Raw genomic sequence first — 26,392 nt, 5'->3', positions numbered from 1 at the left:
CAAAGGCACTAATTAGCGAAACACCTGAAGCACGCGCTATTCGATTACAATCACAAAGAGACTCTAGTCAAAAGTACCGAGACAAGAAGCGAGAAGAGAAACTCCGTGCTAAGGCTGCTGAACGACGAGCGAGAGAGACCCAGAAGTTGATTGCCGAACAACGAAGGACTGCACTCGCTAATAAGCAACAAAAGACGTTCTCATCACTCGAGAACGGAGGTGAAACTATCCCAAGACGCACGTTCGACGACATCGACATGGACGGCAACACAATTCCAGTCTCGACTGAAGGGGTGCAAGGCGATGAAAATTCTGTACACCCACCAAAAAATCTGAAATCTAAGCGCCGTACCGAGGCTACAACTACTTCAACTACCGATTCACCACGCCCTTCAAAGGCAGCACGAAAGAAAGCAAAGAAAGAGCGACGAGCTGCAGCACGAGCTAAAGAAGCGGAAGAAGAAGCGGAAGAAGAAGAGACACCTTAGACCAAGGTAAACTCGGTCCCAGAGACAACTGGTGAAAACAACAAAGGCGACGAAGACGATCTCTACGGAGTCACCGACGACGAATCACGCACTATCCCACCAGTCTCGAGGGAACCCTCACCCATCCGAGACGAAACCACTCGTCGCTTCGCATCTGCTCCCATCGGTGGAGTAACATATACAACTACTATGCCTCCAAGACGAGCTGCTCGCGCAGCACCCGCACCACCACCACCACCACCACCACCGGCACGTCGAGTTACCCTCTTGACGACCGGATCCCTTCTCTATCGTCAAACGAAGAAGAAGGCTGCTATCGACGCGAAGAACTTTAGTGAAGTGAAAAAGCTAGATGGCTCGGGGAACTACAATGACTGGTATAACTCCATCAAAATCGCCTGCCGACAGGCGGGCATCATCGATTTCTTTCTGGGAATCGAGCCAGAGCCGATTCCTCTGTCAAACGAAGAACGTGAAGAGTTGGAACCTGAAGAAGTAAATGCATACATGCTTTCAATGGCAGATTGGCATGGAAAGAATGAATCATTGCTAGGCTTTATCCAATCTTCATGCGTACAGCACATGCAGGACAAAGTTGTTAACTGCGAAACGGTGCAGGAAGCATTGAAAATTCTCGATGTTAAAAGCACTTCCACCGGCATTGAAACAGCGCTCATCAAGTACGACCAGATGACAAGCTATCGCTTTAATATGGCAAAGGACTTCCCCTCGTTCCTCCGAGAATTCAACAAACGATTCAGTAACTAGACTCGATTGCGGGGGTCACTTCCATGGTCTGAGGAAGACCGCAGGTGCTTCTACTTTATTAAGGCACTTAGGCCTCACTTCGCTGAATTCAAGAGGAACTTGAGCGCTTCCTTTGAAGTTGGAAGCTTTGCAACTCGTGGAGCGCTCGTTAAACTCACGTTTGATGAGCTAACCTCACGAGCCGAGAATCACTAGAACAGTGTGCGAGGAAATGAGACTGGGAGCCTTGAAGACATGCGCGCATTCGCTGTGTGGAGGGCAAATGAAAAGAAGAGAACGCACGGTTAAGCCTTTGGTCAAAACTAGCGACCTGCCGGCGCTGGCGCTGGTTAACAAGTCCTTGGTCAATTAATGGGTCCTGCCAACGCTCCGTGTCAATGGAAAGTGAACGGTGTGCAACACACCGGTCACACCAACGGTACTTGCTTCAAACAGAACGACACTTTGTATCAAGAAATGAAGAAGCGTAAGATCGAGAACGGAACTTGGAAGGAAACTCTCGGGCCTAGGTCTGGAACGCCTGCGTCTGGATCAAATTCAACGTCGATGCATCCCTGTCGTCAACAATTTTTGACGACAACAGAGGGCGATGTTGGACCTGAACCGCAGATGCCGAGTGGTCCTACGATTGGACGTCACGTTAATTTTGCAGGCGGTGTAGTTAGCAATTTCGCTGACAGCACGGTTACCTTTACCGACAGGAGCTGACTAGCGGGCCTCCGCCCAGAGAATCAAACGATTTTCCTATCAAACTCGTGTCCTGCATTCTTAGCTGCGTACCGACAAGTTAACCCAAAGGCACCAGCGACTACAAAAGCACACATTACGAAATTCAACCTACGCGAGAATGACTGGATCGTGGACTCTGGAGCGGAGGAGCACCTCTGCAATGATCTCTTATGTTTTGATAAGTATGAAGAAATTAACCCTGTCAATATTATAGGCGCAGGCACTGGTTTTCAAATCCTCGGAGTCGGGAGAGTAACGCTTGTGGTTCATCATCCTAATGGAGCTCATAAGTTAATCCTACCAAAGGTGTGCTACGTCCCTTAAATGAGCATCAACCTCCTGTCCGTTGGACGATTGAACAGTGGTGGCACAAGTACGAAGTTCTTGAAAGGACACTGTGAAATTAAGCACGAGGAGTCTCAGCGAATGATTGCGACAGGCACTCAAATCGGAAACCTCTGGAAACTAGACATGTCGGTAGCAAGGTCCTTCCTTTCTACCTAGGGTGAGAGATGTGTAGACAGGCCGGATTTCTTCTTCTCAGTAGCGTGTTTTAACGCGAGGACATCAAATATCCTACCTATTCATGTGTGGCATCAGCGGCTAGGTCATATCGGTGTTACTCAATTGCGTGATCATCTTAAGAGATTGGGCATTAAGTTCATCGATAGCGACTTCGTCTGTGAATCCTGTCGGCACATGAAGGCGAAGCAGCGTTTTCCAACCTCAGAACCAATACGCGCTGATTCAAAGTGCGGGAAAATACATATGGATTTGGGAGGACCACTGCCGTTATCAAACACAGGCGAGAGATATTACCTACTGCTTGTGGATGATTTGACTCGATATTCATGGATGTACACACTCAAGACGAAGGAAGCCGATGAAGTAGCGAGGGCGTATCGCGACTTTGAACTGCGCAGGCTGCGAGAGTGCGATGCGATTGTCCGACATATCAGGACTGATAGCGGCTCTGAGTTCACTTAGATAGCCGCTAACCTTGCGCGTCGAGTGGGAGTTGAGTTCTCTATTTCAGCGCCGTACGAACCTGCACAAAACGGTGTGGTCGAAAGAAAGCATCAAACGCTGTGGAACATCATTCGATGCATGAAATGGGACGGTGCGCTCGACAACCGACTGTAGCCCGAACTGCTTCGTGCCGCGGTCTTTATTAACAACCGGTTACCAACCTCCTCGTTAAAGAACATGAAAACGCCCTTTGAATGCTAGACAGGCAACATCCCCGAAATTAATTGGATGCGACGTGTCGGCTGCCGCGCATATAAGCTGGTACTAAAGAAGAAGTTCCCTAAGAAGTACGATGAACGTGCTTATCTACGTATCTTGGTAGGCTTTAAGGGAACGAATCTCTTTCGACTCTGGGACCCGATCTCAGGAAAGATTGAACGTGCACGGGACGTGCTGTTTGATAAGGATATGCGGCTAGACACGAAGACGCTTGAAATGCCTGTTCAGCTACCTCCGATTAGTGCGAACGTGGATGCACCGGACGCAATCGAGGAGATTATACCAAACATTACCGAGAACTATAGCACTGGAATTTCTGAAGCTCAGGCTGCCTGGATTGAGTGGGAGAAGCACAAGCGACTACCAAACGACATCTTATCCAATCCTATGCAGCCTATCGCTGTCCGTCCTCCTCCAACAGGTCCTGTTCCACCGACGAGACAACCTCTCCTTTAATTGCATAACGATCCTGCACTAAACTTACGCCTTTAACTACCTCCTCCGAATGGAGGACCAACGCCAATTTGGGTACCCCAGAACCCGACCCTGCCATTAATACCATCGAAACAGTGGGCACCAATGTTCAACTTTATGTGCACCGGCATTCGCTCAAAAGATTCAATACCAATCTTCTATGCGTCAAATCGAGAGAACGCGAATGAACTAACCCTTAAGATTGAAATTGAAGATCAAACCGACTCTGGCATCTCCAACGAAGCGAAGGAAATCCTTGTGATGCTCGCACAAGAGTATAACCCTGACAACCCACTAACTGACCTACCCGACGACCTGAATGAGCGACGAGATGAAGCGATTTTGATACACGCACAACTATCAGAAGATGATCCTATTGCACCAAAGACTCGGGATCAGGCGCGGTCGTCTCCTCATTGTGAACAATAGGACAAAGCGATCAAAGAGGAATATCAGTCACTAATTGATAACGACACCTGGGAGATCGTGGACATTGGAACTATCAAATCGCGTGCGCTGTCTGGCAAATGGGTCTTCACTCTCAAACGAGGAGTTGATGGAAAGATTGAGCGCTACAAGGCGCGTTAGGTCGTGCGCGGCTTCGAGCAACAGGAAGGAATTAACTTCTCCGAAACGTTCGCCGCGGTAGTGAAACCGATGAGTTATCGCATTATGTTCGCCTTGGCCGCAAAGAACAACTGGCATGTACATCAAATAGATGTCAAGACAGCGTTTCTCTACGGGGACATTGATGCCGACATCTACGTTGAACTACCACCTGGATACGAACAACGCGGAAAAGTCTGCAAGCTAAAGAAGGCCCTTTACGGATTGAAACAAGCACCGAGAATCTGGTATCAGACATTAACGAAGTCTCTGCGTGCTCTAGGATATGAATCGTGCCCTCACGATCATGCTATGTTCAAGAAGGGCGAGACATTAATTCTAGCATACGTTGATAACCTACTAATTGCAGGACCAAATCTCGAAGAAATCAACTAATTAAAGGCTGACCTTTAGCGACAGTTCCAGATAAAGGACATAGGAGAATGCAACTTCTTTCTCGGCATTAGCATTAAACGGTGCGATAGTAAGATCAAACTAACACAAACAGCTCACCTGCGTACAATGATGGAGAAGTTCGGACTAGCCGATGCGAATCCGACTTTAACACCCTACATTACTAGAGTCCGCTGGGAGCCTGCGCCTGAAGGACACGTCGCAACAGACGCAGAGCGTTTGAAATACCAGTCAATAGTCGGCTCTTTGATGTACGCGATGCTAGGAACCCGACCAGACCTGGCATTTAGTGTCTCTATAGCCAGCCGATATTGCTCCAACCCAACAAAGCAGCATATAGAACAGGTCAAAAGGATCCTCAAATACCTTCTCGGAACACTAGACTATAGGCTCGAGTACGGAGGAAGAGACGACAGGGTACTCGGATTTAGTGACGCTGAATTCGCTGGACAGCGACATGACAGCAAGTCAATTAGTGGCTACGTTTTCACTATCGGTGGCACTACCGTTAGCTGGAGATGTAAGAAACAGACTACTGTTGCACTGTCAACCGCAGAAGCGGAGTACACTACTCTTCACTACGCTGTTCGAGAGGCTACCTAGCTTCGTTAAATGCTCGGCTACCTTAGACACCCTCAGGAATACATTCGAATCAATGTCGACAATTAAAGCGCTATCAGGATCGCCAACAACCCGGAGATGCACGAAAGGACCAAACACTTCCGAGTTTAATATCACTACACCCGACAACAGGTTAATGAAGGACTTATCAAATTAGATCACATTGCTGGACCAAAGAACACGGCGGATATCTTCACTAAGGCACTGGACAAAGGGACTTTTATCTACCACACGGAAGGATTGGGGGTCTGTGGATTGAACGCGGACAGATTGACGAAGGGAGCGAAGAAGGAAGTGAGGGCAATGTTTTGGAGACGAAGGTGCGAGGATGCACAGTGAGGCACAATGAGCGACTCAGGCTCGGCGGGCTGCTACTCTTTTCCCTTGACTCACTAGCCATAAGAAGGGTTTTTAACGAGAGCACCAGGTTTTCAGTGGGAGTTACAGGCGTTGGAGTTATGATTGTAACCGATTATCGGTTAAGTGGGAGTGTTAGAAGGTGGATCTCGGCTGATCCTTGGTAACCGATATCGGTACCTCTATATATGTCACACGAGAGGTAGATAGACTCTTTCCTCAATCTAATGGCTCATAATCTTCAACAAGCTCTCGTCCACAAAAGGAAAGAGGAAAACGCAGCCCAATTAGCTGCAGCGTTCCTGTCTGGGGCATGCGCTAGCGCCATGCACCTTCGGAGAGTGTCGTGTGTGTAAGATGAGAGAGAAGAAGAAAGGCAAGAACCACAGAAGAATGGACAAAGTCGACACATTGTGTGATTATTAACGTATCGCCTTGAGGTTGAGCAGAGCCTCAACAAGGTCACCACGAACTCACGGACCATCTCACCATCTTGCCCGCCTTCGATCATCCACTCTTCCGTGATCTCAACCTGCATCTTTACTCTACATCGTACCTTGTCGCTACGGTGCAGCACCACCAGCTCCCGACGCAGTCACGCAAGTTCGCCGCCAGCGGCGAAACACGGTTGCTACCACTGGTCTGCAAAGCCCGACCTCCCTCGACTGCTCGCTCCAACCGGCTAGCAAGAAATCGACCAGGGAGTCATGCACGAATTTCTCAATGCGGTCTGTCAACGCTGATGAGCCGAAGGCGGGGACTCAAGAGCCAAGGCAAACTCATGGACAATTTGCACCAGTTCGGCATGTGTTCGTGTAGCTACCTAGCATATATTAGTCGCCCTGTGCAGCTTATTAATGCACTCATTAACGCAGATTTAGCCGAGGGCACGGCCCCACTTTAATAAAGCGACTAATATACCCCGATAGCAGTTATATATTGTAGCGCCGCGCAGCAGCCTAAATTTTGTCTAACAACAGTGCATAGTAGCTTATTTTTTGCGCCTAATTTAGCGCTATCTAGTAAAAAAGAAATTATTACGAACGGACAAGTATTAGGAATGTTATCGGCGCTAGAATATTACGGGTGCAGCCGAGGAATGTCTTGGCGGATACCGCTCGGGCGTCGTCCTCGATTACGTCTTAGACGACAGCACAACGACTAGAATTATTAACAACACGCCGTGCGGCTTAAAAGTTTCGCAACGAGCAGTTCTAATAGATGCGTAATTCTTAGAATTTATTAACGAGCGGTAATTGCGCATTAATTAAGAAGGTGTTCGTAAACAATAGCGTTGCTCGAATTTGGGCATCGAATTTAGGGTCCAAATTGCGACGAGAGATTATAATAGTTAATTCACTTCCTTACTAGTGTATTACACAACAATACTACAACATAGGGACTTAATATTACACGAGCTCGTTAATTGTAGTAATATCTAAGAGCCCTCTAAGTTTCATAATATTCCGCCGACAACTACGTAAATAGTAGCTATAGAGCAAATCTAAGATCTAACCCCTTCCTCTAGCTATAAACCCCTCGAATTTAAAGCCCTCGTAAGCTCTGTAAACGTTTAATAAGGCAGTAAGGAGCTAGCCGCTGTCGAGAGCAGACGATCGCGGTAGTAACGGCGGAGGCTGTAGCATTTAGTGCAAGCTGCACTAAATGCTACAGCCTCTATCGTTGTTAAGCAATGCGCTTCCTCCGTTTAGCTACCCCTTGCTCGCTCTTTAATACGCTCGCGAGCTTGTTTAGTAAGGGCATGCGTTTATTAACTACTTGTTCGTTAAGGTGTTAAATCGCTAACACTAGTAAACCGAAGCGATTGCTCGCAAGCTTATGCACTTTATTAATAATCCGCTTGCGTATACTAAAGAAGTTGGCGGAGGCCTTAGGGGCTCTATGTCGTTCGTTGCGCTACTTGCCCTTATGTTGTCGCTCTATGTATTTAACAGACGGTCGGCCAGGCTTACTATCGTACTACTTACGCTACAACGCTACTACGGTTAGCGTTATGTCCTTTAGCTTAGTGTATTTAAATACTAGATAAGGAGCTAGACCGACAGGACGGCGTGGTAGTAACGAGGCTAGAGCTATAGCTTCTACTATAGCTGCTCGAATCGGTAAGGAGTTAAAGTAGCTGCTGTCGAAGGACGTTGCATTAGCTATAGCGGCTGTAAAGGACGACGACGAGGGCTCGTCGTCGGCGTAAGGCTACAATAGTAGTGCTCGAAGATCCTTAAGTGACAGCATCGTGTCGTCGTAAACGAGCTCTTAACTATGTTATATCGCTTAAACGGCGGCTTTAACCTTACTACGAGTTACTCCGGCGGCTAGCATTAGTGCGGCTAATACATTTACCGACGGCATAAGCAACGCTATAGCGGCGCTCGCAGAGCTGCTGGTGTTGTTAATACTAGCGTTCTTTAACATAGAGCCTATAGACTGCGTTGCATTACTAACTACGCCTTCGAACGCGGCGACCAACCCCTTATTAGCGTTCTTACTAATCTCCTTTATACGCTCCTCGAAGTGCGTAACTATCTCCTTTATTAACATGCTCTAAGCAATAATCTTAGACTTTAACTAGCTTAGCTCGAGGGCAATAGCCGGCGTTATACGGTAAATATCTATCGACAGCGGCTGCTTAGGGTTCTCGGCGATAGCTTAAATAAAGCGGTACTTAAACGTAAACTACAGCTCGTACTTAAAGACCTAGTAAGTCTACAGTTTATACGATAGATACCGCTCTTAAAGAAGCACTACATCTTAAAGGATCACAACACGCAGGTAACGCAGTAGGATAACGAAGTAGTAGCTAGCGCGGTTAGCATACTCCCTTAGTCGTTGCGTAAACGCCTTATCCGTCCACTAATCCAGCTATAGCTATATTATGCTCTGCAGCTCTTAAGGAGGCGTTTTATATAATCGTAGAAGGAAGTAGGATCTAGGAAGTTTCTTAAAGCCGGCTATAGCTCGCACGTAGTCGAGGGGGATATTGTTAAGGTAGACATTCGACAAGGAGTCGCCGTTCTAATGCCCTAAATTAATAGGGGTAGTTAGCTTGTTATGCAAATTCGGTCGTTACGAACGAGGCAACTATACGACGAGATAATAAGATATTCGAATAATTTCTGAACGAGGTTGTAGCCTACATCGAGGAGATAGAGCTCTATATGCCATTTAGTCGCATTAGTAATAATAAGGGTGCGTAGTAATAACCGGTCGGTTACCTGCATTTGCGGATAAAGTACAGCTGCCCGGATTAATTAGACTCCTTAGTCCGGTTTATTAACACGAGGCCGACGTTATAGCGTTAGTTATTTAACGAGCCAGCCTTAATCCTTCTATACCGTCGGCAACACTATGCAATTTGTTTTGTTTGTTTGTTTGTTCCATTTACGTCCTTTCGGAGTCCACGACTATGTAGGACGGCCTTGCAAGCAAGGCAGTAGATCTATTTACAATCAAATTCTTTCGGTATTCTTTAACCTTAGGGGAAACCCCGTGCCTAAGGCAGGACCTACAAGCAGAATCTGCCGAAGGACTTTAAAACAGCGCAAGACAAAGGAAATCAAACGAGTGTCGTTGTCTGCAGCCGGGGCTGTAGAATTTTCGCGCTAAGCTTTTGCAGAATTTTTAGCGGATCCTTCCGCTTCGCACATACGCTGCGAATTCGAAAGAGATGCAGCGCAAGGCGATGTAGCGCAAAGGCGCAAAAAGCAGCTGTCTAGACTCGCTATCTTCTCTTGTCCTTAATATGCCTTTGTAGTATTGTAGTAGCAGTTCTATCTACGATAACGCAGGTTAATCGCAGAGTTGTAGATTCTACCGAGTTCCAGCTCTTTAAAATGCATATATGCTTCCTTTTAAGGGCGACGACGTCTCTAAGGACATGCGATTTCGATTCGGATTTCGAGGAGGTGCGCGTATAAGGCAGAGTGGACTGCTTCTTTCTTCTTCTCGTTCGTAGCGTAGAGGGCTATTCGTTCGAATCGTGCTATTGTTCTGTTGTAGCTCGTATTTCGAGGCGGATTTCGAGAAGGATTTTAGGCGGATTCGAGAGGTTTTCGAGGAGGTTTCTTCTAGACTGTCTTAGTTTCCCTTCTAAGGAAGGTACTTACGACGGCCACCGCGTGAAGGTGCAGTCTGTTCGGCCGTCAACACTATGCAATGCCGCCAGCGTAAGGGTTTAGTAACGGCGATTGTAGAGCTTATCCGTACGAAGAAGCTAGTGTAGCACCGAGGTCGATTAGCGCCGTGGTAGTAATGTTATAGCAAAGGAGGGCTAGCTTGTATTTATAGCTTATAACGCCGGTTGTAGCTACTCGCTCTACTAGCTCTAAACGGCTGTTTAGAGCTGGAAATAGCCGTGTATTTAAGAACCGGACTAAGGAGTCTAACGGTAAGCTTAAGGCTGCGGCAATAGCTATTCCTTTAGTGTATTCCTTATATAATTAACTATTAAGGGGACAGCACGAGGCTTACTTACCTACTCGTTGTATTAAGGAGTATGTAACACTAAGATTCTCTGCTTCTTGTGCAGCTGCTACCCTGCCGGCGTGCGTTACCTTAGTGCTATATACACTACTACTGTCTATGTTTACTCGCGCCGAGCGATACTATAAGGACTAACTATATCCCTTGCCGTCTGCTTGTGGCGACGTTAGATATAGCTTCTTATAGTACTATGCATCGCGGCTTAAGAAGTCCGGTAGCTGCTTAGCTGTAAATGACTACTAGTAAAACAACTATAGGGCGAGGGCGCTAAGGGGACACTTCGTAACTACCTTATTACGCATAGCGCCGACATACTACACCTTATCGAAGGTATGTTGTACCTTAGTGCGTGCTAGACTAAACACTAGCATAACGCAGTCGTAAGGGCCCTCGTTCGGCAGTAGATAACCGGTTAAATCTACGAGGTCGGCGTTCCTTATGTTGTCGCCGCGAACGAGTAAGAAGTACCGCATTACAAGGTCCGTTAGAGCATATATATTGCCGAAGAGATAGCGTATAAGCTCTTAATACTAGAAGGAGTTAATAAGGGTTTGGAACTCGTCTTAGTCGTACGTCTAATTAAGCCGGTTAGCCGCTCTGTCCTTATTATTGTTAAGCCGGCGTTAGTGCTCGAGCTGGAGCGTATAAACGGTTAGCATTACATAACGCTATAGCTCTATAGCTCTATAGATACACGTCTAGACTTACCGCCTTCTGCGTCCTTAGCATCTAAGGGATAATGTCGCTCTTCTAGTGCTTCTGCTAACTAGCACGAGGGCTAGTAGCGAACTGCTTACGCTACAGGTGCGTAATTGCATTAACATACTGCTTTAATAAAGCAGCTCTAATGCGAACGTCCTTACTACTAGCCTTAGCAGCCGTCTAAGTCTTAGTTATCCTTAGAGGGCTTCTGCCGATAACCTAAGTCTTAAGGAAGAAGACAGCCTTGTTCTTAGTAACGGTGTCGCCGTCGGTAAAGCCGGAGTCTACGCACTAGCGCTATACAGTCGTTAGATCGCTCTACAATCGATATATATATGTGCAAGACAGCCGGATTACCTTAAATTCCTTAATTCGACTATCGTAGGCGTCCTTAGTGCGCTAAGGTCGCGCGGCGTCGTTCGTCGCGCGCACGCGTGCCACGGCGGCGTTCTAACGTTCGGCGAGCTAATTAGACATAATGTTCCGCGTAATTTAAGATGCTGTCGATAAATATTAGTAATAGTTTAGTAGTATTGCAGTGTTGTAGATGTTTAAGAATCGCATGTCGTCGGCCGCTAAGCCTTCGGCTTGCGACGGCGGGTATACTTCGGGTCCGCGACTTCCGCGGCGACTAATGCAATAGCAAGCATTAAACAACACCTTTTAAATAGTTAGACTATAAACATGCTCTCGGAGCGGCCGCATTCACGAGGCTCGGCCCTTGCTAATAAGGGATCAAATAGCCTAGATATCAGTAGTGCGGGTAGACTAATATCCAGGATATCGAGCCGTTTATGAGTGGTGAGACGCGTTAATAAGGCTTCACGAGCCCTAACGAGTCGACTGCTACCTCGATTCAAGACTATTCAATCTCTGACTGCATGAGATTGGGAAATCCTCTATTCGCCTGCTACGAGTCGCCTGTCTACAGGCAATGTACAGTAAGCGGCTGACGGCCCAGAACAGGTCTGTGGATGTGAGACGTCTCAGCAGGTTGGGAAGGCGAAATGTAAATGTCGGAGATTTTCGCCAAATGAAGGGGCGGAGAACTGTCAAAGTAGGATGCGCGTGCGTGCCGCGTGGTTGATGGTGGTGATATGAGACACAATTTATTCATGCCCGCCTATCATTGCTTGCAGCTTTCGCACAGACTGACTCTCCCACGTGTGCCTGTGAATCGGATCCTCGCTACAGTGAGACGTCTGCGTTTCTGAGAGGGGACCACCAACCTGCCTGTTCGCATCGCTACCATTCCCTGAACAGACCAACCAGCGACGAGAATCCATCGACCAATACAATAGCTCAATCGCCTTGAAATGCCGTGTGTGTGGCGATGATCCAGAACATGGCCATGGGGCCATATGCGAGTTGGTCTGCCCGCAGCACTCTCCACATCATCGCGATTGCACGTGCATGCTCGCTAGCTGACCTTCATCAGCTGCCGCACCTGCCGCGTCAAACCACCACGAGGCCACAAGCTGAGCCATCATCAAATGCTTGGCTGTAATGATAGTTGTCGACAACGCGCCACGCTCGACCGGACATTGCAACCACGACTGCGACTGCAAACCCACGATTCCGGAGCGGGAGCAGCCGTAGAACTCTTTCCCAAGAGCCTCAAAATGTCCTCTCCTTCCACGTGAATAGCTCAGCCTTTCAACTCCCATCCAACAAAGCCTCATCCTCCTCCCGTTCCCGCCTAAGCTCCTCCTCATCTTCCCTCTCCCTCACATTAGCCGCCTCCACCAACGTCGTCCCCTCTATCCCCGCAGCCTCCACATCCCCACCCCCTTTGGTCTCCTGCGCAGCACTCCCATTCACAGCACCACTCTTAGCCTTCTCCCTCGCCGCCTCCTGCTGCCTCGCAATCCTTTCCCTCACCAGCCTGGCAATCGCGTTATCCGTCCTCACATTCAACACATCCAACTTCCGATCCAAATCCCTCTTCAAGTCCCAATTCGGCTTTTTCGGTTGTAATTTGAACAGATCCAGCGGCTTATCCGCTTTCTCCTCTTCTTCCGCTTGACGTCGAGTCTCCAAGGCGAGTTCGGCGGCTTTCTTCTCGAGGGTTTCTTTTCCTTCTGAGGGTGCGGCTTCGAAGCCGAGTTTCGCGCCGCGGGTTTCGGCGTCGTAGTTTCGGCCGGAGAGGTATTTGCTCGTGGGATCGAGGTCGTCGGATGAATTCGTATCGTTGCGGGGCGATTTGGGTGTGGGTTCGAGGGAGTCGGATTGGGTGTCTGGTGTGTCGGGTTGTTTGCGTTTGAGGGACTTTAGTTGGGCGAGGCGGGCTTTGCGATCTTGAGCGGCGGAGCCGAGGGCTTGCATTGATGCCATTTTGAAGAAATGATCGTGAATCTGGTAGTCAAGGTGAGGTGTGTTGTGTGAGAGCTATACCTAGGTAGTCTGTCTTCAAGCAAAAGTTCAAAAGTTGCGACCAAGCTCACGACTTCCGCGGCGTCGGACCCAGGTCCGCGCCTGCCAAAAACCTCAGCTTCAACTTCGCATTCAAGCTCTCACATCCACCGGCCACAACGACCCGCACATGTCACTCCAACGCGCCCAGACCTGATGTCCGCCTATGCCGCCATGTCTGTTCGCATTACGCTCGCTTCTTATCGGTAGTCGCAGCCTTGCGAGACAAACGACTTCTACCTTACCTTTTCGCCAATCGCAATGGCGACCAATTCTCCGACATCATGGCACCGCTGCCGCAGAAAAGTCTCGAGATGATGGAGATGCTGGAGATGCTGGAGAACTTGTGATTACGGGGCCAGTCTCACCAGAAGCTGCGCGGGAGGAGCTCATTGCTGGGTTACAAGATCCTCCTGTCGAGAAGAAGAAAAAGGAGCGTGCTCTACAACAGCGAACTCAGCCTGAGACTGAGGCCGGATATGCTGGGTCTGAGAGTTCCATCGATCACGGTGCTTCTACTGGCGATGTGGTGAAGGCGGTGAGCGAGGGCCCACGCTCAGTAAAGTCAAAGAAGCTTGGAGACCGTCGGGCAGCGCAGACATTCAGCGAGTCGCAAACGTCGCAAACCTCTGCTGGTGAGAAGTCGACAGCGGGAAAGCTTCCAAACACCGTGAAGGCTTCTAGACGAAAGCTCGCAGGCGACAGTGCTGTCAGGACGCAGCCGAAGAAGAATGAAGTCGAGGACGCTGGCCAGATGGAGTGTTCTATCGAGGACGTGATTCCTGCTGGCGAGACAACGAAATCAGTGGAACAAGCTGCAATGCGCACAAAGAAGACGCTGTCAAAAAGTGCAAAGCCAGGGAGACTAAAGCATGCACCCAATGCTCTTGCGAACGCGCAGTTGAAGATTGAGGACGCTCACGAGACCGGGACTCCTCTCAAGGACGCAACTTCTGCTGGTGATATGGTGGAACCTGGGCCTCAAGATGCAAGGCGCTCGGGCAATCAAGAGACACAGCAACAACGTCGTCCGGCGCTCCAGTCAGCCAAAAAGCAGGAGTCCTCGCAGAGCTTCGATGGGCAGACTTTGCCGCCAGAGATATGGAACATGCTGTCAAGAAGTGAACAGAATACTAGAACGAGGCGTTTACAGCGCCATCGCAGAGCGCAGAGGAAGCAGGCCGAGGATGCGAATAAAATCGAGCCTCCCCTCGATAACGAAGACTCTGCTGGTACTTTGATCACAGCAGCTTCTGCGCGCCAATTCCCGCAAAAACACCCAGCTTTAGAGACCAGTTCGAGCGAGCGAGGCTCACTGGACACGAAGAAACTCCACAGCGGTAAGCGCGGACCATTCCACAACAACATATCGGCCAGTAGAAGGCCCCGCTTTCGTATGGCATCCGGCAAAAGTCTCCGAGATGCCATGAGGTCGCAACACTGGGATGTAGAATACCGTAAGCTGGACATGCGCTATGACGAGCATTCAACAGACACCTATCTCCAGGATCCTGGCCCGCCGCGAGTTATACCCGGAACTGAGGCCATCGTTATGTCGATCCGCAGCCGACTACAGAAGGCTCGAGAAATGCAGGAAATGGAGGAGGATTTGGAGTCACGTTCAGATACGGGCGCATACACCAGCCTCACTGCTTTCTTACTCCGCAGATCGTTCTCTTGGCGCAACTTTCTCCATCGTTGGAACAGCATCGCTTTGTGGTTCATGTATCATGATCCTGAGTATGCGATTGAATTCCTCGCAGCCAGCAGCGCGTCGAAGGTCTTTCCACTGCGTCAAAATCTGGGCTTGTCAATACAGCATCTTGTGTTGCACTTTCGTCACTGCCAGGACGAAGAGACCAGAGATCGCAATATGAAGAAGATTGCGCAGACGCTGCCAACTTTCCTGAATAACAATGAGGTCTTGCGACTGCACTTCACTCAGGGCGGAACGATCCGCCATCTGATTCCTTACTGGACTTCGGACCAGATTGATGCATTATGGCTCGCCATTCAACAGGGTCGACTTGTGGTATTGTGGCATACTCTCTTGCATCTCGCGCGATATTTCATCGACAAGGACCAATTCAGCACCGGTCTGGATGTCATCCTTGCCGCCAAAGCCCAGGACGCTATTGTCGACTCCTACGCGTTCCGCAGCAGTTGTGCTCACCTGTTGCGTGTGGCCAGTACCCAACCCTCGGGCCTGCGAGTGACGCTTCGGCTGGTGGACAACTTCGTCGCCATGGGACTGACGCTCAATCTGCAGATGTGCAACATTGTCATTTTGAACGCTATCGATGCCGGCGATCTCAATACCGCCTTTTCGCTGTATCGCTCTCTTGTTCAGAACGGACTCGAAGCTGATGACTTCACTTATGGCATCTTGCTGAAAGGCTGCCGAGGGATCGACGATGCTGATGTGCTCAACGAGACGATCAGGAGTGCCATTGGGCACGTCAACGTGCAAAGGAACGAGCGCCTCGCAACGGAGATCTTGCATTGTCTGAATCTCTTCCACACGAAGAAAGATCCAGAAAATGTCTTCAACATCATCGCCGATGCATACACTCAGCTCTTCGACGCTCATCCCCTCCGTCTTCTCGGCGTGCTCAAGCAACCTCTACCATCCGGAGTCGTACGCCGCATGGCTCCGTCCAAGTACGTCCTTGGCGTAATGCTCTCGGCGTACCTCAACCACGTCCACCGCCAGACCAAAACCCACCACGCCGCCCGCGAAGTCTACGACCGCTATCGTGAACTCGTCCTCGCCGGCACCGAGCCCTTCGCCTCCAGCATCTCAACCGACTACCTCCCCAATCTATTCCTCCACAGCTTCATTCGCACGGAACAGGGCCTCCTTTCCGCCTCGCAAGTCATCAAAGACATGCAGCGTCCTACCAACAAGTCCAATCGCGTGAAGCAATGCCCGCCTTCCGTCCAATCCTGGACCATCTTCGCCAGTGGCTTCACGCGTCACGGCAAAATGGAACTCGCCGAGCAAGTCCTGACCTACATGCGCAAGAAACACCTCGAGCCGGATGCTGTTACCTGGAACGTGTTGGTCAAAGGCTACGCTGCACGACAAGACGAAGTGGGATTGCTGTCTTCGCTGAATAGATTGGAAGACGGTGGGCATGAGTGGACGCAAGCTACTGTTGCTGGTATGAGGTGGTATAGGAAGCAGGAGCATTTGGGCGAGGTATTGAAGCGAAAAGAACAGAAAGCGCTGGAGCTCGACTTTGTGACGGATCTGAAGTCTCAACTCACGAGGAGATTCCAGGAGGAGGATGACCAGGGTAATGTGGAGTACAAGCCGCTTGGAGAATGAAGGGTGTTGTATGATAGTGTAAGACATTAGATGTAAATGCCAAACAGTGCAGCTACGCTATCTCCACCCACTTCCTTCATCGCCTTTCACCTACCTCCCGGCGGCGCCCCAAACACAATTGGCATCCCCTCCTTCCACGTCGTCGGCCCACTCGGCGTGCCTCCATTCTGCGGCACCGGGCTCTTTACACTCGCCACAGCCGGCGGACCAGCCTGCACTCTCTGAGGCATCGGCGCCGCAATCGGCTCACTCCTTAGCGTCGGCGGCATCTGCTGCTGAGTCTGCTGAACCTGCTGCTGCCTCTCCCTCTCCCCTAGCAAAGCATCCTGATGCCCTCTCTGCAACTGCAAATTCGCCATACGGGTATCCAAATCCCCCTCCATATCCTGCGCTTCCGTGCGACGAGCATAGACGAAATTCCTACACTCGTCTCGAAACCGGGTCGTGATGGCGGAGAGTTCATTGTAGAATTTGCGGCCCTTTTCGAGGTTGCCCATTAGATCTTTGTAGGTTGTATACGCGCCCTCGAGATTTTGCAGCGCGGTCTCGCGTTCTTTGGAAGAGGTGTCTCCTCGCTTGGCATTTTGGAAGGAGAGGTTTGTTTCGCTGACTCGAGCGAGAAGGCGGGATTGTTCGGCGTCTTCCTTTTTCAAGTCGTTTTGATCGATGTCGTATTTCGTCAGTCGCTCGTCGAATAGCGGTTCGAACTGCGAGGCTTGCACGGGCATCATGGGAAACTCGCGTTCCAAACGGGCAGCTTCGCGGAGGAGGTCGGAGTTAACGTCGTCTTCTTTGGCTTTGGCGCGGAGGGCTTCAACTTTTTTGCGGCGCCGGGTTTCGAGGCGGGAGACTTCGTTGAGGGAGGCGCGGAGGGCGTTGGCTTCGCGCTCGACTTTGGCGGTCATGGTTGCGCGGCGGGAGGAGGGGACGTAGTCTTCGAGGTCGCGGTCGGAGCCGGCGAGGAGGCGGATGAGGCTTTCGTTCTCGCGAAGGCGGGATTGGACGAGTTTGTCGGACGTGTCGGCTTGGCGGAGGTAGCCTTCGATGTCGGTGACTTGTTGGTAGAGTTTGGGGACGACGTCGGTGCCGGAAGGGCGATTCCAGCGGTCTGTGCCGAATTTCCGACGGGCGGCTTCGTCTTCGCTGGCTTCTGTGCGGAGGAGGTCGATGCCTTCTTGGTAGAGGACGCGATTGTTGGCTTTGAGCTTCTCCGTGTCGGCGATTGTGGCGTGAAGGCGATGCACGCCATTCGATTGGCGGACTTCGTCTGCGTGGCTGGCAAGTCCAGGAGGGAGGCCTAGAGGCTTCTCAAGTGCTTGCAGAGATCCTGGTAGATTCAGGCTCGACAGCAATTCGTGTATTCGCTGTGTCATCGCTTCCAGTTCTGAGATGATTGTGTTGTTCACCAATCGATCCCTCCTGTCGGCGTATATCGACGCCGCAACGTGCACGCTGTATGGCACAAGCTTCGCGAATAGCGGCTTTCCCAACTCTCCACGATCTCCAAGCATCTCCTGTGAGTTGGCAACCTCATTCGGCACCCTCGCCTGGACCATACTCGCCCGATCCAACGTCTTCAACTCGCTCTTCGGCGGTTCCGGAAGCAGATATATCGTATCGTTGTCCTTCTCCGCCCTCTTCAAATCCTCCGAAACCCTGTTCTTCAACCCAGTCAGATCGCCCAAGACAGCCTTATTAACGTGTCTTGACTCTCCTAATGCCAGGTTGACACAATTCAGACTATCCCTCAACCTCGCTACCTCTTCTCCATACTTCCTCTTCTCCAAAACATCACACGCCGCTCGATACTGTGCCGCCGCCGCGAAATGGTGATGCTTCGCATTCATATGGTGTATCCACTCGCTGCGCACACTCTCCGATTTGACCGACCACTCGTTCGCCTCATTGTAAAGATCGCTGACTTTGGCCGCCAACTTTGCGATGATGCTGTCCTTGATCCCATCCTTGACAGCTTTCTGCCAAAAGCATTCCTGTGCTTGAGCGAGCATCAATGATTTCAGAGCTTCGAGTGTGGGTGTGTCCATATCTTCTGGTGGTGTGGACTTCAAGTCGGGTATAACTTTCTCGTTCAAGTGGTGGAAGATTCCCGCTGCGAAGCAGAAATTGTTGGCGGCGCTCTTTAGACCGTCCGTCGTGGCTCGGTTGGACGACAGGGCGAGTTGCGAGTACATCGCTCCGAGATTGAAGAGGATATTGGCGAGTTCGAAGCGGATGTTGTTCTCGGTATGGGCTCGGGTGGTGTGGTAGCCTAGGGAAGGATACCATGTGAAGTCGGCTCCTATCTGGTGGTCACATCAGTGTCGTCTCTCGCATCCTGCAGTGTATCGTCTTCTCTCACATCCACCGGGAACTTTCCACCCATCCAGACCAACTGTGCTGTATACGCCTGCAGTTTTCTGACCCCACTGGAGTGCGGCTCCATCGAAGTGACAGCATCTTTGCGCAGCTGATCGATAATCTCCAGATCTCTGGCAAATGTGTCCGGATGTTGATCATACTTGGTCGAGATATAGTTCCGTATTGCCTCTGACAATTGCAAGCTGTGCGTCCTCCGGAAAGGGATCTGAAGAATGTTGCCGGCCTGCATGGTGGTGTTCGTTGACCAGGTTCAGGGTTCGCGGCAGAGGGTGTTTCTCACGATGCTCTTCATGGATTTCTGAGAGACATCATCTTCGTTATCGTCGCCTTGAATCTATCGACAGCATCTGATTGGAGGTGCAAGTTTTGAGAAGAAGAGGTATCTGCAAGTCCTTGTTTTTATTCCAAGTAAATCCGTAGCTCCAAGACAAGTGAAGTCATTCTCCAACGGTCCACCAACAGCGGGGCAGTCAGCACAACCTCACCTCATGGCCCCTCACTCTACCGACGTGGTCCCTGAACGGAGTGAGCAAGTTATCTCTACATTGATCAGAAGCACGTAGCACGCAATACAGATTCGCCTCGTGTCCTCTTCTCACCTCCGACCGTCTTCCTTTGTCCTCTCACACAACAACATCGACATTACAAATCCACACTCAATAGCAAAGCCGACCTTCACAGTCTCGAGAGCACCAACTCACAAAACCAAAACACACCTCGAACACCACAATGGCCGAAACACACACTTACGAATTCAACGTCACAATGACCTGCGGCGGCTGCTCCGGCGCCGTCGACCGCGTTCTCAAGAAGCTGGACGGTCGGTCACAAGCCTACTTCATCGTACCCGCTTAACGCTCAGTCACTGATCGGTTCTTGCAATGCTAGGTGTCGACTCCTACGAAGTCTCCCTCGACACGCAAACCGCCAAAGTCGTGACTTCGCTGCCGTACTCGACGGTGTTGGAGAAGATCCAGAAGACGGGAAAGAAGGTCAACAGCGGGAAGGCCGATGGAGTGGAGCAGAGCGTATAGGGATGGCGGAGGAGCTGTGATACGAGCATATGGACAATCGAGGCTGGAGGAGCCGAGACGGCCAATCGGTCTGGGTTGAAGCAAGGTGCTTTGCATGGCCACGTCAGTATCCTTTGGCAGCGAAGCGAATGTGGACATTTCAACGAGAAAGGTTGTACTGCGGATACCTGACGAAAGTATGGTTGGAGTCGACGGAAATATCCATTTCGCTCTCATTCTTCTTGTTCTGCCTTTCCTTTCCCTACCTCCACGTCTCCCGCAGGTGACCGACACACAGCATCGCTGGCAGGACATTGATCAAAAGGTGGACGATCGGCCGACATCTAGCAGGTTATCTGGACTCAAAGTCATCACAATGCTTTGCCTCGAACAGTGAACCTCTTGCCCATCCGACAGAAAGTGCGGCAAGTAAAAGCGACCACTTCCGGTTCCGCACGCTGGTGAGATATCAGCTTGATCAGCGACGAAACGGGGCTGAACACAACGCCTGGACCAACCGCAAGAAGTGGTGCGTTGGCCCGTGGGCATGCCACCGGCGACTCATCGCATGTCATCGGCCATTTCGCTAGATTTGCAACTTCTCGAGCATCTGCTGATATGTGCTCAAACAGGGAATATGTATCACACCACTCCAGACATTATTACTGGAGGCGAGGCTGCTCCTTCTTGCCTTGTCACCCGGGCTCATCAAAATCAGTATAGGTAAGAGTTTACTCCGCTCATCGAATCTTGATTCTTGACATATTACGATGCAGGGAACGATATTACCCTCATCCAGGAGTTTGTGGTGTAAAGTCGAGACTCCACCAGAACGAGGAACAGGAGGAGCGCAAGGAAAATAGTGATCAACGTTGCGAGGATTGTCGTTCAACTTCGATGGGAATCAAATCGAGTCTCTTCAGCCAGTGAGTCATTCATACTGCTTCTTCACGCAACTTCCTCATCATACTGACCTACGCCCACAAACGGAAGAAAGGAGACTTGCCGTGCTCATGCGTGCTCACTCGTGCATGGACACCATGGACTGTGGGTGTCTATCCCTACTCGGGGAGCACCCGTACCGTGGACGCCTGCTGCCTCGGACTTTCAACTTCCAAGCAATCTCAAGCCTGCAATGGTGAGATTCTCGTGCAAAGTCTGTGTCAGCGACCCTGTACAAGAGAGAAACCTTCTCCGCAGAGGGAATAGAGGAAGACTGCCGGTTGGCGGTGTTCGATCATGCTTTTGACACAGGTACTGTTACTTAATGAGACAGTGGCGCACCTCCTTTCTTCCTTTCCTGCTCACACTCAGTCTCACACATCAGCGCTTGATCCTCCAGACAAGCAATTCTCGTTTCGACTTCCGAGTACGTCTCTACTACGACTCGATCCACGTCCACCTTCAGACTCCATCAACTATTCAACAACATGAAGCTCTCCGCTTTCATCTCCCTCGCGGTCGTAGCCATGATACCAGGTGTTCTCGCCGATTACGACGACCACGTACGCATCAGCCTCATTATCTGCTCGACTTACCGTCTGACTCGATCTTTGTACAGCGCTCCTGTCTCCGAGCTGCCGTTGACCAATGCCCCGAGCTAAAAGGCCAATGCAGCTCTCGCAATGGTATATCCAAGAACAAAAAGTGGTACATCGATTGCCGCAACTAGATTGCACCAGCAGCCTCTCCCGGGTCGGCTATACACTCGATCGTCCCATCCTCCCGTCCGACGCAATACTGGCCGAGCAATCTTCAGAGCTCTCGACGCGCGCTCTCACCGTTTACTACCCATGGGACTTGCGATCCGGACTGTCACACGCCGACTTGCTCCTCCTCAGTCACCTCGAATTCTGGACTTATCTACTGGTCATCTCTCGATTATTTTCTCTTTCGAATTGGTCTCATCGACACTCGGTGGTCGAATGAGGTGGTTTCAGGCTGGCTGTAGGGTCAACGTTGGAGTTGGACAATCGGCTTCTCCTACTACACGACAACCACATCCCTTCTGCAGCCTGGTACTGCTCGTCTAAGCCCGCCTGTCGGTTTCTGCTGTATGCGGTGCATGTCTGACACGTCACCGTCTTGCGTCTTCATATATAGTCAGTCGTTATGCAAAGGATTCGTTCGGTGTGCCTCGTTCCCACCTTTTTTTTTTCCATTCAGTTCACTTCATCTACACACTCGATGATCGTTCAGTCCGAATGATCGCTTCGCTCACCGCCACCAAAGTACAATGCACAGCCGCCGACTCCTGGTCTCGGGACGCAGCGTGCCGACGGATCCATAACGAGATAGTATGTGAGGAAGTCGAATACTGGAGTCAACCTCATTCATTCCACTCTTATGTTGTGCCTTATGTCTGATCCTGCAACCCCTTCTGCGACCTGAAGCAATAAGGATAGCGATGGTCCGACTACCGCGTTGCAGGACATCGAGCAAAAGCAGACGGTCCGAGTCGATGTGTAGTAGCATCTGGGACGAAAGCGGACGGAGTTCAAAAAATCTCATTCACTTCAATGCTACATGTCCTGTGATCGTTCTTTCCCAATTATCCCACATCACGAACCCATCATCGCCACGTCTAGAATCTGCTCTCGACTTTCTGTTCAATGTCCTGCAAGGCATAGTCGGACCGCATCTTCTTACTCCTCGCGCCATCCGCCTGCGCCTTTGTGAACCCCCTCGCCTGCGTCGCGGGATTGTACCCAAACGGCGACACCTTCGCAACCTCCTCATCGCTAACCTTCTTCGGCGCCTTGCCATCCGCGCGCTTATAAACCGTCACCACAACCGCACCTCCCAGTCCCAAATTGTGCGCCAACGCGACCGTCGTGTCGGGCACAAGACGGTTGTTCGCCCATCCTCGCAAGTGCCAGATCAACTCACAGCACTGAGCAAGACCCGTCGCGCCGAGCGGGTGACCCTTGGAAATAAGTCCTCCAGAGGGGTTGATGACCATCTTCCCGCCATAGGTGATGTCCCCGCGACGCACCATCTCGTGGGCTTTGCCGTGCTCAGAGAGGCCGAGGGCGTCGATGACGATCATCTCGTTGGCGGAGAAGCAGTCGTGGAGTTCGCATACTTTGACATCTTCGGGGGTTACGCCGGCTTCTTCCATGGCGGTCTTGGCGGCGTATTTAGTCATGTCGAAGCCCATAAGGTCGATAGCGGAGCGGGAAAAGAGGGAGGGAGCGTCGGTCGCGAGGGTCTGGCCGGCGATGAGGACGGCTTGGTCTTTGAGGTGAGGGCGGGCGTCGAGGAAAGCTTGGGAAACGAGAACAGCGGCGGCACCTCCGTCAGAAGTCGGGCAGCATTGAAGTTTGGTCAAAGGTTCGTGGATCATAGTCGAGCCCATGATTTGATCGAGGGTGTAATCGTCCATGAACTGGGAGTAGGGGTTGCGCTTGGAGTGTTCGTGGTTGATACGGGCGATCTCGCCAAAGTCTTCGTTCTTTGCGCCGTATTTCTCCTTGTATTCGCGGCCGGCGTTGCCGAAGAGTTGGGCGGCGTGAGGGGCGTTGGTGCGGCCGCGGGTTTCGAGCATCATTTGGCCGGTGGTGCCGGTGGGATTGGCGCGGTCGTTGAAGTAGGATTGGAGGGAGCCTGGGTTCATCTTTTCGAATCCGACGACGAGGACGGCGTCGGCCATGCCGCCTGCGATCATGGTTCGGCCGAGGTGGATGCCGGTTGAGCCGGTTGAGCAGTTGTTGTTGACGTTGTAAATGGGGATTTGAGTCTGGGGGAGGGAGGATCGTTAGCATGCGTTGAGAGGATATAACAGTAGCAGCCATCATTCCAAGTCCACAATACGCAGACAAGAGACCATCCAACATGCTACTCACCATTCCAAACTGGTAGAATACTCGCTGTCCGCAAGTGCTGTCACCATAGCAGTAACACGCCACACCAGCCTCCATATCATCATAGTTAACACCCGCATCGATCAAAGCCTTGACACCAGCCTCAAATCCGAGCTCTGTGTAATCGACCTTGCCACGAGGCTTGATGAACTTGGTCATACCCACACCGAGGACATAGACCGGAGCCTTGTTCTTTCCTGCTTTGGCGGCCATTTTTTGTGATGTTTTGTGGGTTTGGTTGGGGTGTTGTAGAGGGTGTGTAGTTGTAGGAGGGAGAAAGTGAGGATGATCTTTCTCTCACGGTTATGGCAAAGTAATATATGGACGAGTCGAGAGAGCTGTGTCGTCGTCAAGAGCTACGAAAGTAAGCGGATTGTGGGGTTTATTGCCGGGGCAGCCGAGGTGCGAACATCTCGACCAGTATACGAGCGATTTTGACCATCTCGGTGGCAAGGCTGTCCTGTTATGCGGAACTTCTCATTGACCGAGAGCCGATGAAGGTGAAGGACGAAGGACGATAGACAGATCGCATTCAAGATTCTTACTCACCCTGTCATGCTTGTCCGGCTTGAAGACATTGCTGCGTCTATACGTGCTATCCAGCATCAACCACGGCAAACGCGGTAAACTGTTTTCGCAAAGACACGAACGGAGGTTTCTCGGAGTCGCGTTTCTGCTCCTTCCGAATATGGCAGAAATCATGGTCTTGTGGATGAGGCTCTGGGTCAGAGGTTTCATTGATCTACGAGCTTGCTGGATATGTAATCAGGACCATCAGCGTGAGGACCACGAGCCAACTTGTCGACTCATCGCGAGGAAGCCCAACAGCTGTCTGAGCATGTCGTAGCGTTGCTGACAGGGAGAAATGTCGCCATGTCGCCGCAGCAGTCGTTGTCATTGGTGCTCTACGCAAAATCCATATCGTTCCGATGCCGCTTTTCGAAGAACGCCCGATTCCCAGCCCCAGCCATCATGCAAAGTCGTCGTCTATGAACGAGGCTTCTCCTTCTTCTCCTTCCAGAGAGCGCTGAGACCAACACCGGAGACCTTGACGACCTTGAAACGCACACCGGGAATATCACCCTTGGCCTTGCCCTTGCAACCGAATCCAGCGAGAAGAACCTCGTCGTTCTCATCCACGAAGTTCAAGCAACCATCGTTGGGAACTGGAGGGAGGTGTTAGATGGGAGGCGCAGGGCGGGGTGGTGATTGGAGTATGCCATACCGAAAGCGGTGACCTTCTTTCCGTTCTTGATGAGCTGCACACGCACACACTTGCGAATGGCAGAGTTGGGCTGCTTGGCCTCGACACCGACCTTTTCGAGGACGATTCCCTTGGCGTGTGAAGCTCCCTTGAAGGTGTGTTAGTGTGATGTCCTGAGTGTGTGTGCCGCTTCTCGTTGTCCATCATCGTCCTTCTCATCTTCCAACTCTTCTCAATGACTTCGCTGATCGTGGGATGTGGGTGGTACGTACTCCGAAAGGCGAGGACTTGTAGGCTGTTCCGAGAAGGCGCTTCTTGTAGTGAAGATCGGCCCACTGTTGCTCACGGCGGTGGTTGCGCAGCTTGCGTGCGGCCAAAAGACCTCTTGGCTTTCCCTTACCCATGATGACTGGAGGGAGAGTATGTTAGTTGATGGGTTCAAGTGGTTGATGGTCGTGGCGGAGATTGAGAAGAAGTCGAGACGCAAATTTCGCAGCGAGTGCGTCTCGGCCGTGTATTTTGCGGGATTCGTGATCGATGGAGAAGTCGTAATGCTTGGGATATCGTGCAGTCCGGTAAAATTGGATGCGACTTACCGGTGTTGTTGTCGTTGGGTAATGTGCTGGTCGCTTGTCGCTGAGGTTAAGTGAAATCGGAGGTGCGAATCTTTCGAGCGGCGCACAGGCGGGAGCGACCGTGCCTCTTGGCACCTTCTTCTGCCTCAGGCCGTAACTTCCCATTCATCCCTCGCCTCATGCAATCATCGCGAAGGTAAGGCAACACCGACCCGATCCACGGCAAACTTTGGCAGTTCCATCACATTTATTGCCAGGTTCCCGGTCGCGTGCTGGTCGCCGACTCCATTGCAGACTTTCTGCCACTCCTCTCCCCTCAAAATGGGTCTTCCGTGAGTTCTACCTCCCCGCGCGCGCCGAAACATTTGCGACGGCGCGTGACAGTCTTTAAATCCATCACCGCGCGACGACCCACCTCCACACGGCACGCGCTCTCACTTCTGCGACTACAATCAAAGCTAATACACCGCTCTCTGCTTGCAGAATCTGGCGCGAACCGGAAGAGAAGAAGTCGACCGCACAAATCGATCCCACAGCATGTCTACGCTCCTCTATCCGTCGCCGACCAGAAGTCCACGGCCGTCGCACTCAACGCGCGCGTCTGGGACGTCAAACCACCACCACCGGACTCCCACCCCGATTCGAGCGCTCTCCTCCTCCATCCTCAGGATTCAACGGCCTACGCGACTCACGGCGAGGTGAAGAACG

At 51.1% G+C, this 26,392-nt stretch overlaps 7 protein-coding genes across 7 annotated transcripts; 3 read left to right on the top strand and 4 right to left on the bottom strand.

The window, feature by feature from the left end:
* Positions 1-472: 472 nt before the first annotated feature.
* Positions 473-1,077, top strand: MYCGRDRAFT_106385 (uncharacterized protein; the record flags this gene model as incomplete). Its single annotated transcript, XM_003848063.1, has 1 exon — positions 473-1,077. A coding segment is annotated over one exon (399 nt), but the record flags the coding sequence as incomplete, so codon positions are not given.
* An 11,486-nt stretch (positions 1,078-12,563) lies between these two features.
* On the bottom strand, positions 12,564-13,232 carry MYCGRDRAFT_50844 (uncharacterized protein; the record flags this gene model as incomplete). The annotated part of the gene is made up of 1 exon (XM_003847930.1): positions 12,564-13,232. One exon carries the CDS (start codon positions 13,230-13,232, stop codon positions 12,564-12,566), a length of 669 nt encoding a protein of 222 aa, XP_003847978.1.
* Positions 13,233-13,475: 243 nt separating this feature from the next.
* MYCGRDRAFT_111518 (uncharacterized protein) lies at positions 13,476-16,704 on the top strand (the record flags this gene model as incomplete). Its single annotated transcript, XM_003848064.1, has 2 exons — positions 13,476-13,495; positions 13,545-16,704. The coding sequence occupies 2 exons, from the start codon at positions 13,476-13,478 to the stop codon at positions 16,648-16,650; spliced, it is 3,126 nt and encodes a 1,041-aa protein (XP_003848112.1).
* Positions 16,705-16,736: 32 nt separating this feature from the next.
* Positions 16,737-19,383, bottom strand: MYCGRDRAFT_77508 (uncharacterized protein; the record flags this gene model as incomplete). Its single annotated transcript, XM_003847929.1, has 2 exons — positions 16,737-18,953; positions 19,010-19,383. The coding sequence occupies 2 exons, from the start codon at positions 19,256-19,258 to the stop codon at positions 16,737-16,739; spliced, it is 2,466 nt and encodes an 821-aa protein (XP_003847977.1).
* A 256-nt stretch (positions 19,384-19,639) lies between these two features.
* On the top strand, positions 19,640-20,277 carry MYCGRDRAFT_64317 (uncharacterized protein; the record flags this gene model as incomplete). The annotated part of the gene is made up of 2 exons (XM_003848065.1): positions 19,640-19,849; positions 19,918-20,277. The coding sequence occupies 2 exons, from the start codon at positions 19,759-19,761 to the stop codon at positions 20,061-20,063; spliced, it is 237 nt and encodes a 78-aa protein (XP_003848113.1).
* A 2,349-nt stretch (positions 20,278-22,626) lies between these two features.
* Positions 22,627-24,118, bottom strand: MYCGRDRAFT_97115 (uncharacterized protein; the record flags this gene model as incomplete). Its single annotated transcript, XM_003847928.1, has 2 exons — positions 22,627-23,781; positions 23,888-24,118. The coding sequence occupies 2 exons, from the start codon at positions 24,116-24,118 to the stop codon at positions 22,627-22,629; spliced, it is 1,386 nt and encodes a 461-aa protein (XP_003847976.1).
* A 526-nt stretch (positions 24,119-24,644) lies between these two features.
* Positions 24,645-25,737, bottom strand: MYCGRDRAFT_101782 (40S ribosomal protein S23; the record flags this gene model as incomplete). Its single annotated transcript, XM_003847927.1, has 4 exons — positions 24,645-25,071; positions 25,131-25,257; positions 25,382-25,518; positions 25,706-25,737. 3 exons carry the CDS (start codon positions 25,511-25,513, stop codon positions 24,893-24,895), a joined length of 438 nt encoding a protein of 145 aa, XP_003847975.1.
* Between the last annotated feature and the right edge of the window lie 655 nt (positions 25,738-26,392).

The sequence above is a fragment of the Zymoseptoria tritici genome, chromosome 12 (genome assembly GCF_000219625.1).
Source record: "Zymoseptoria tritici IPO323 chromosome 12, whole genome shotgun sequence".
In the NCBI taxonomy this organism is placed as follows: domain Eukaryota; kingdom Fungi; phylum Ascomycota; class Dothideomycetes; order Mycosphaerellales; family Mycosphaerellaceae; genus Zymoseptoria; species Zymoseptoria tritici.
This window is presented reverse-complemented; position numbering and strand designations above follow the sequence as displayed.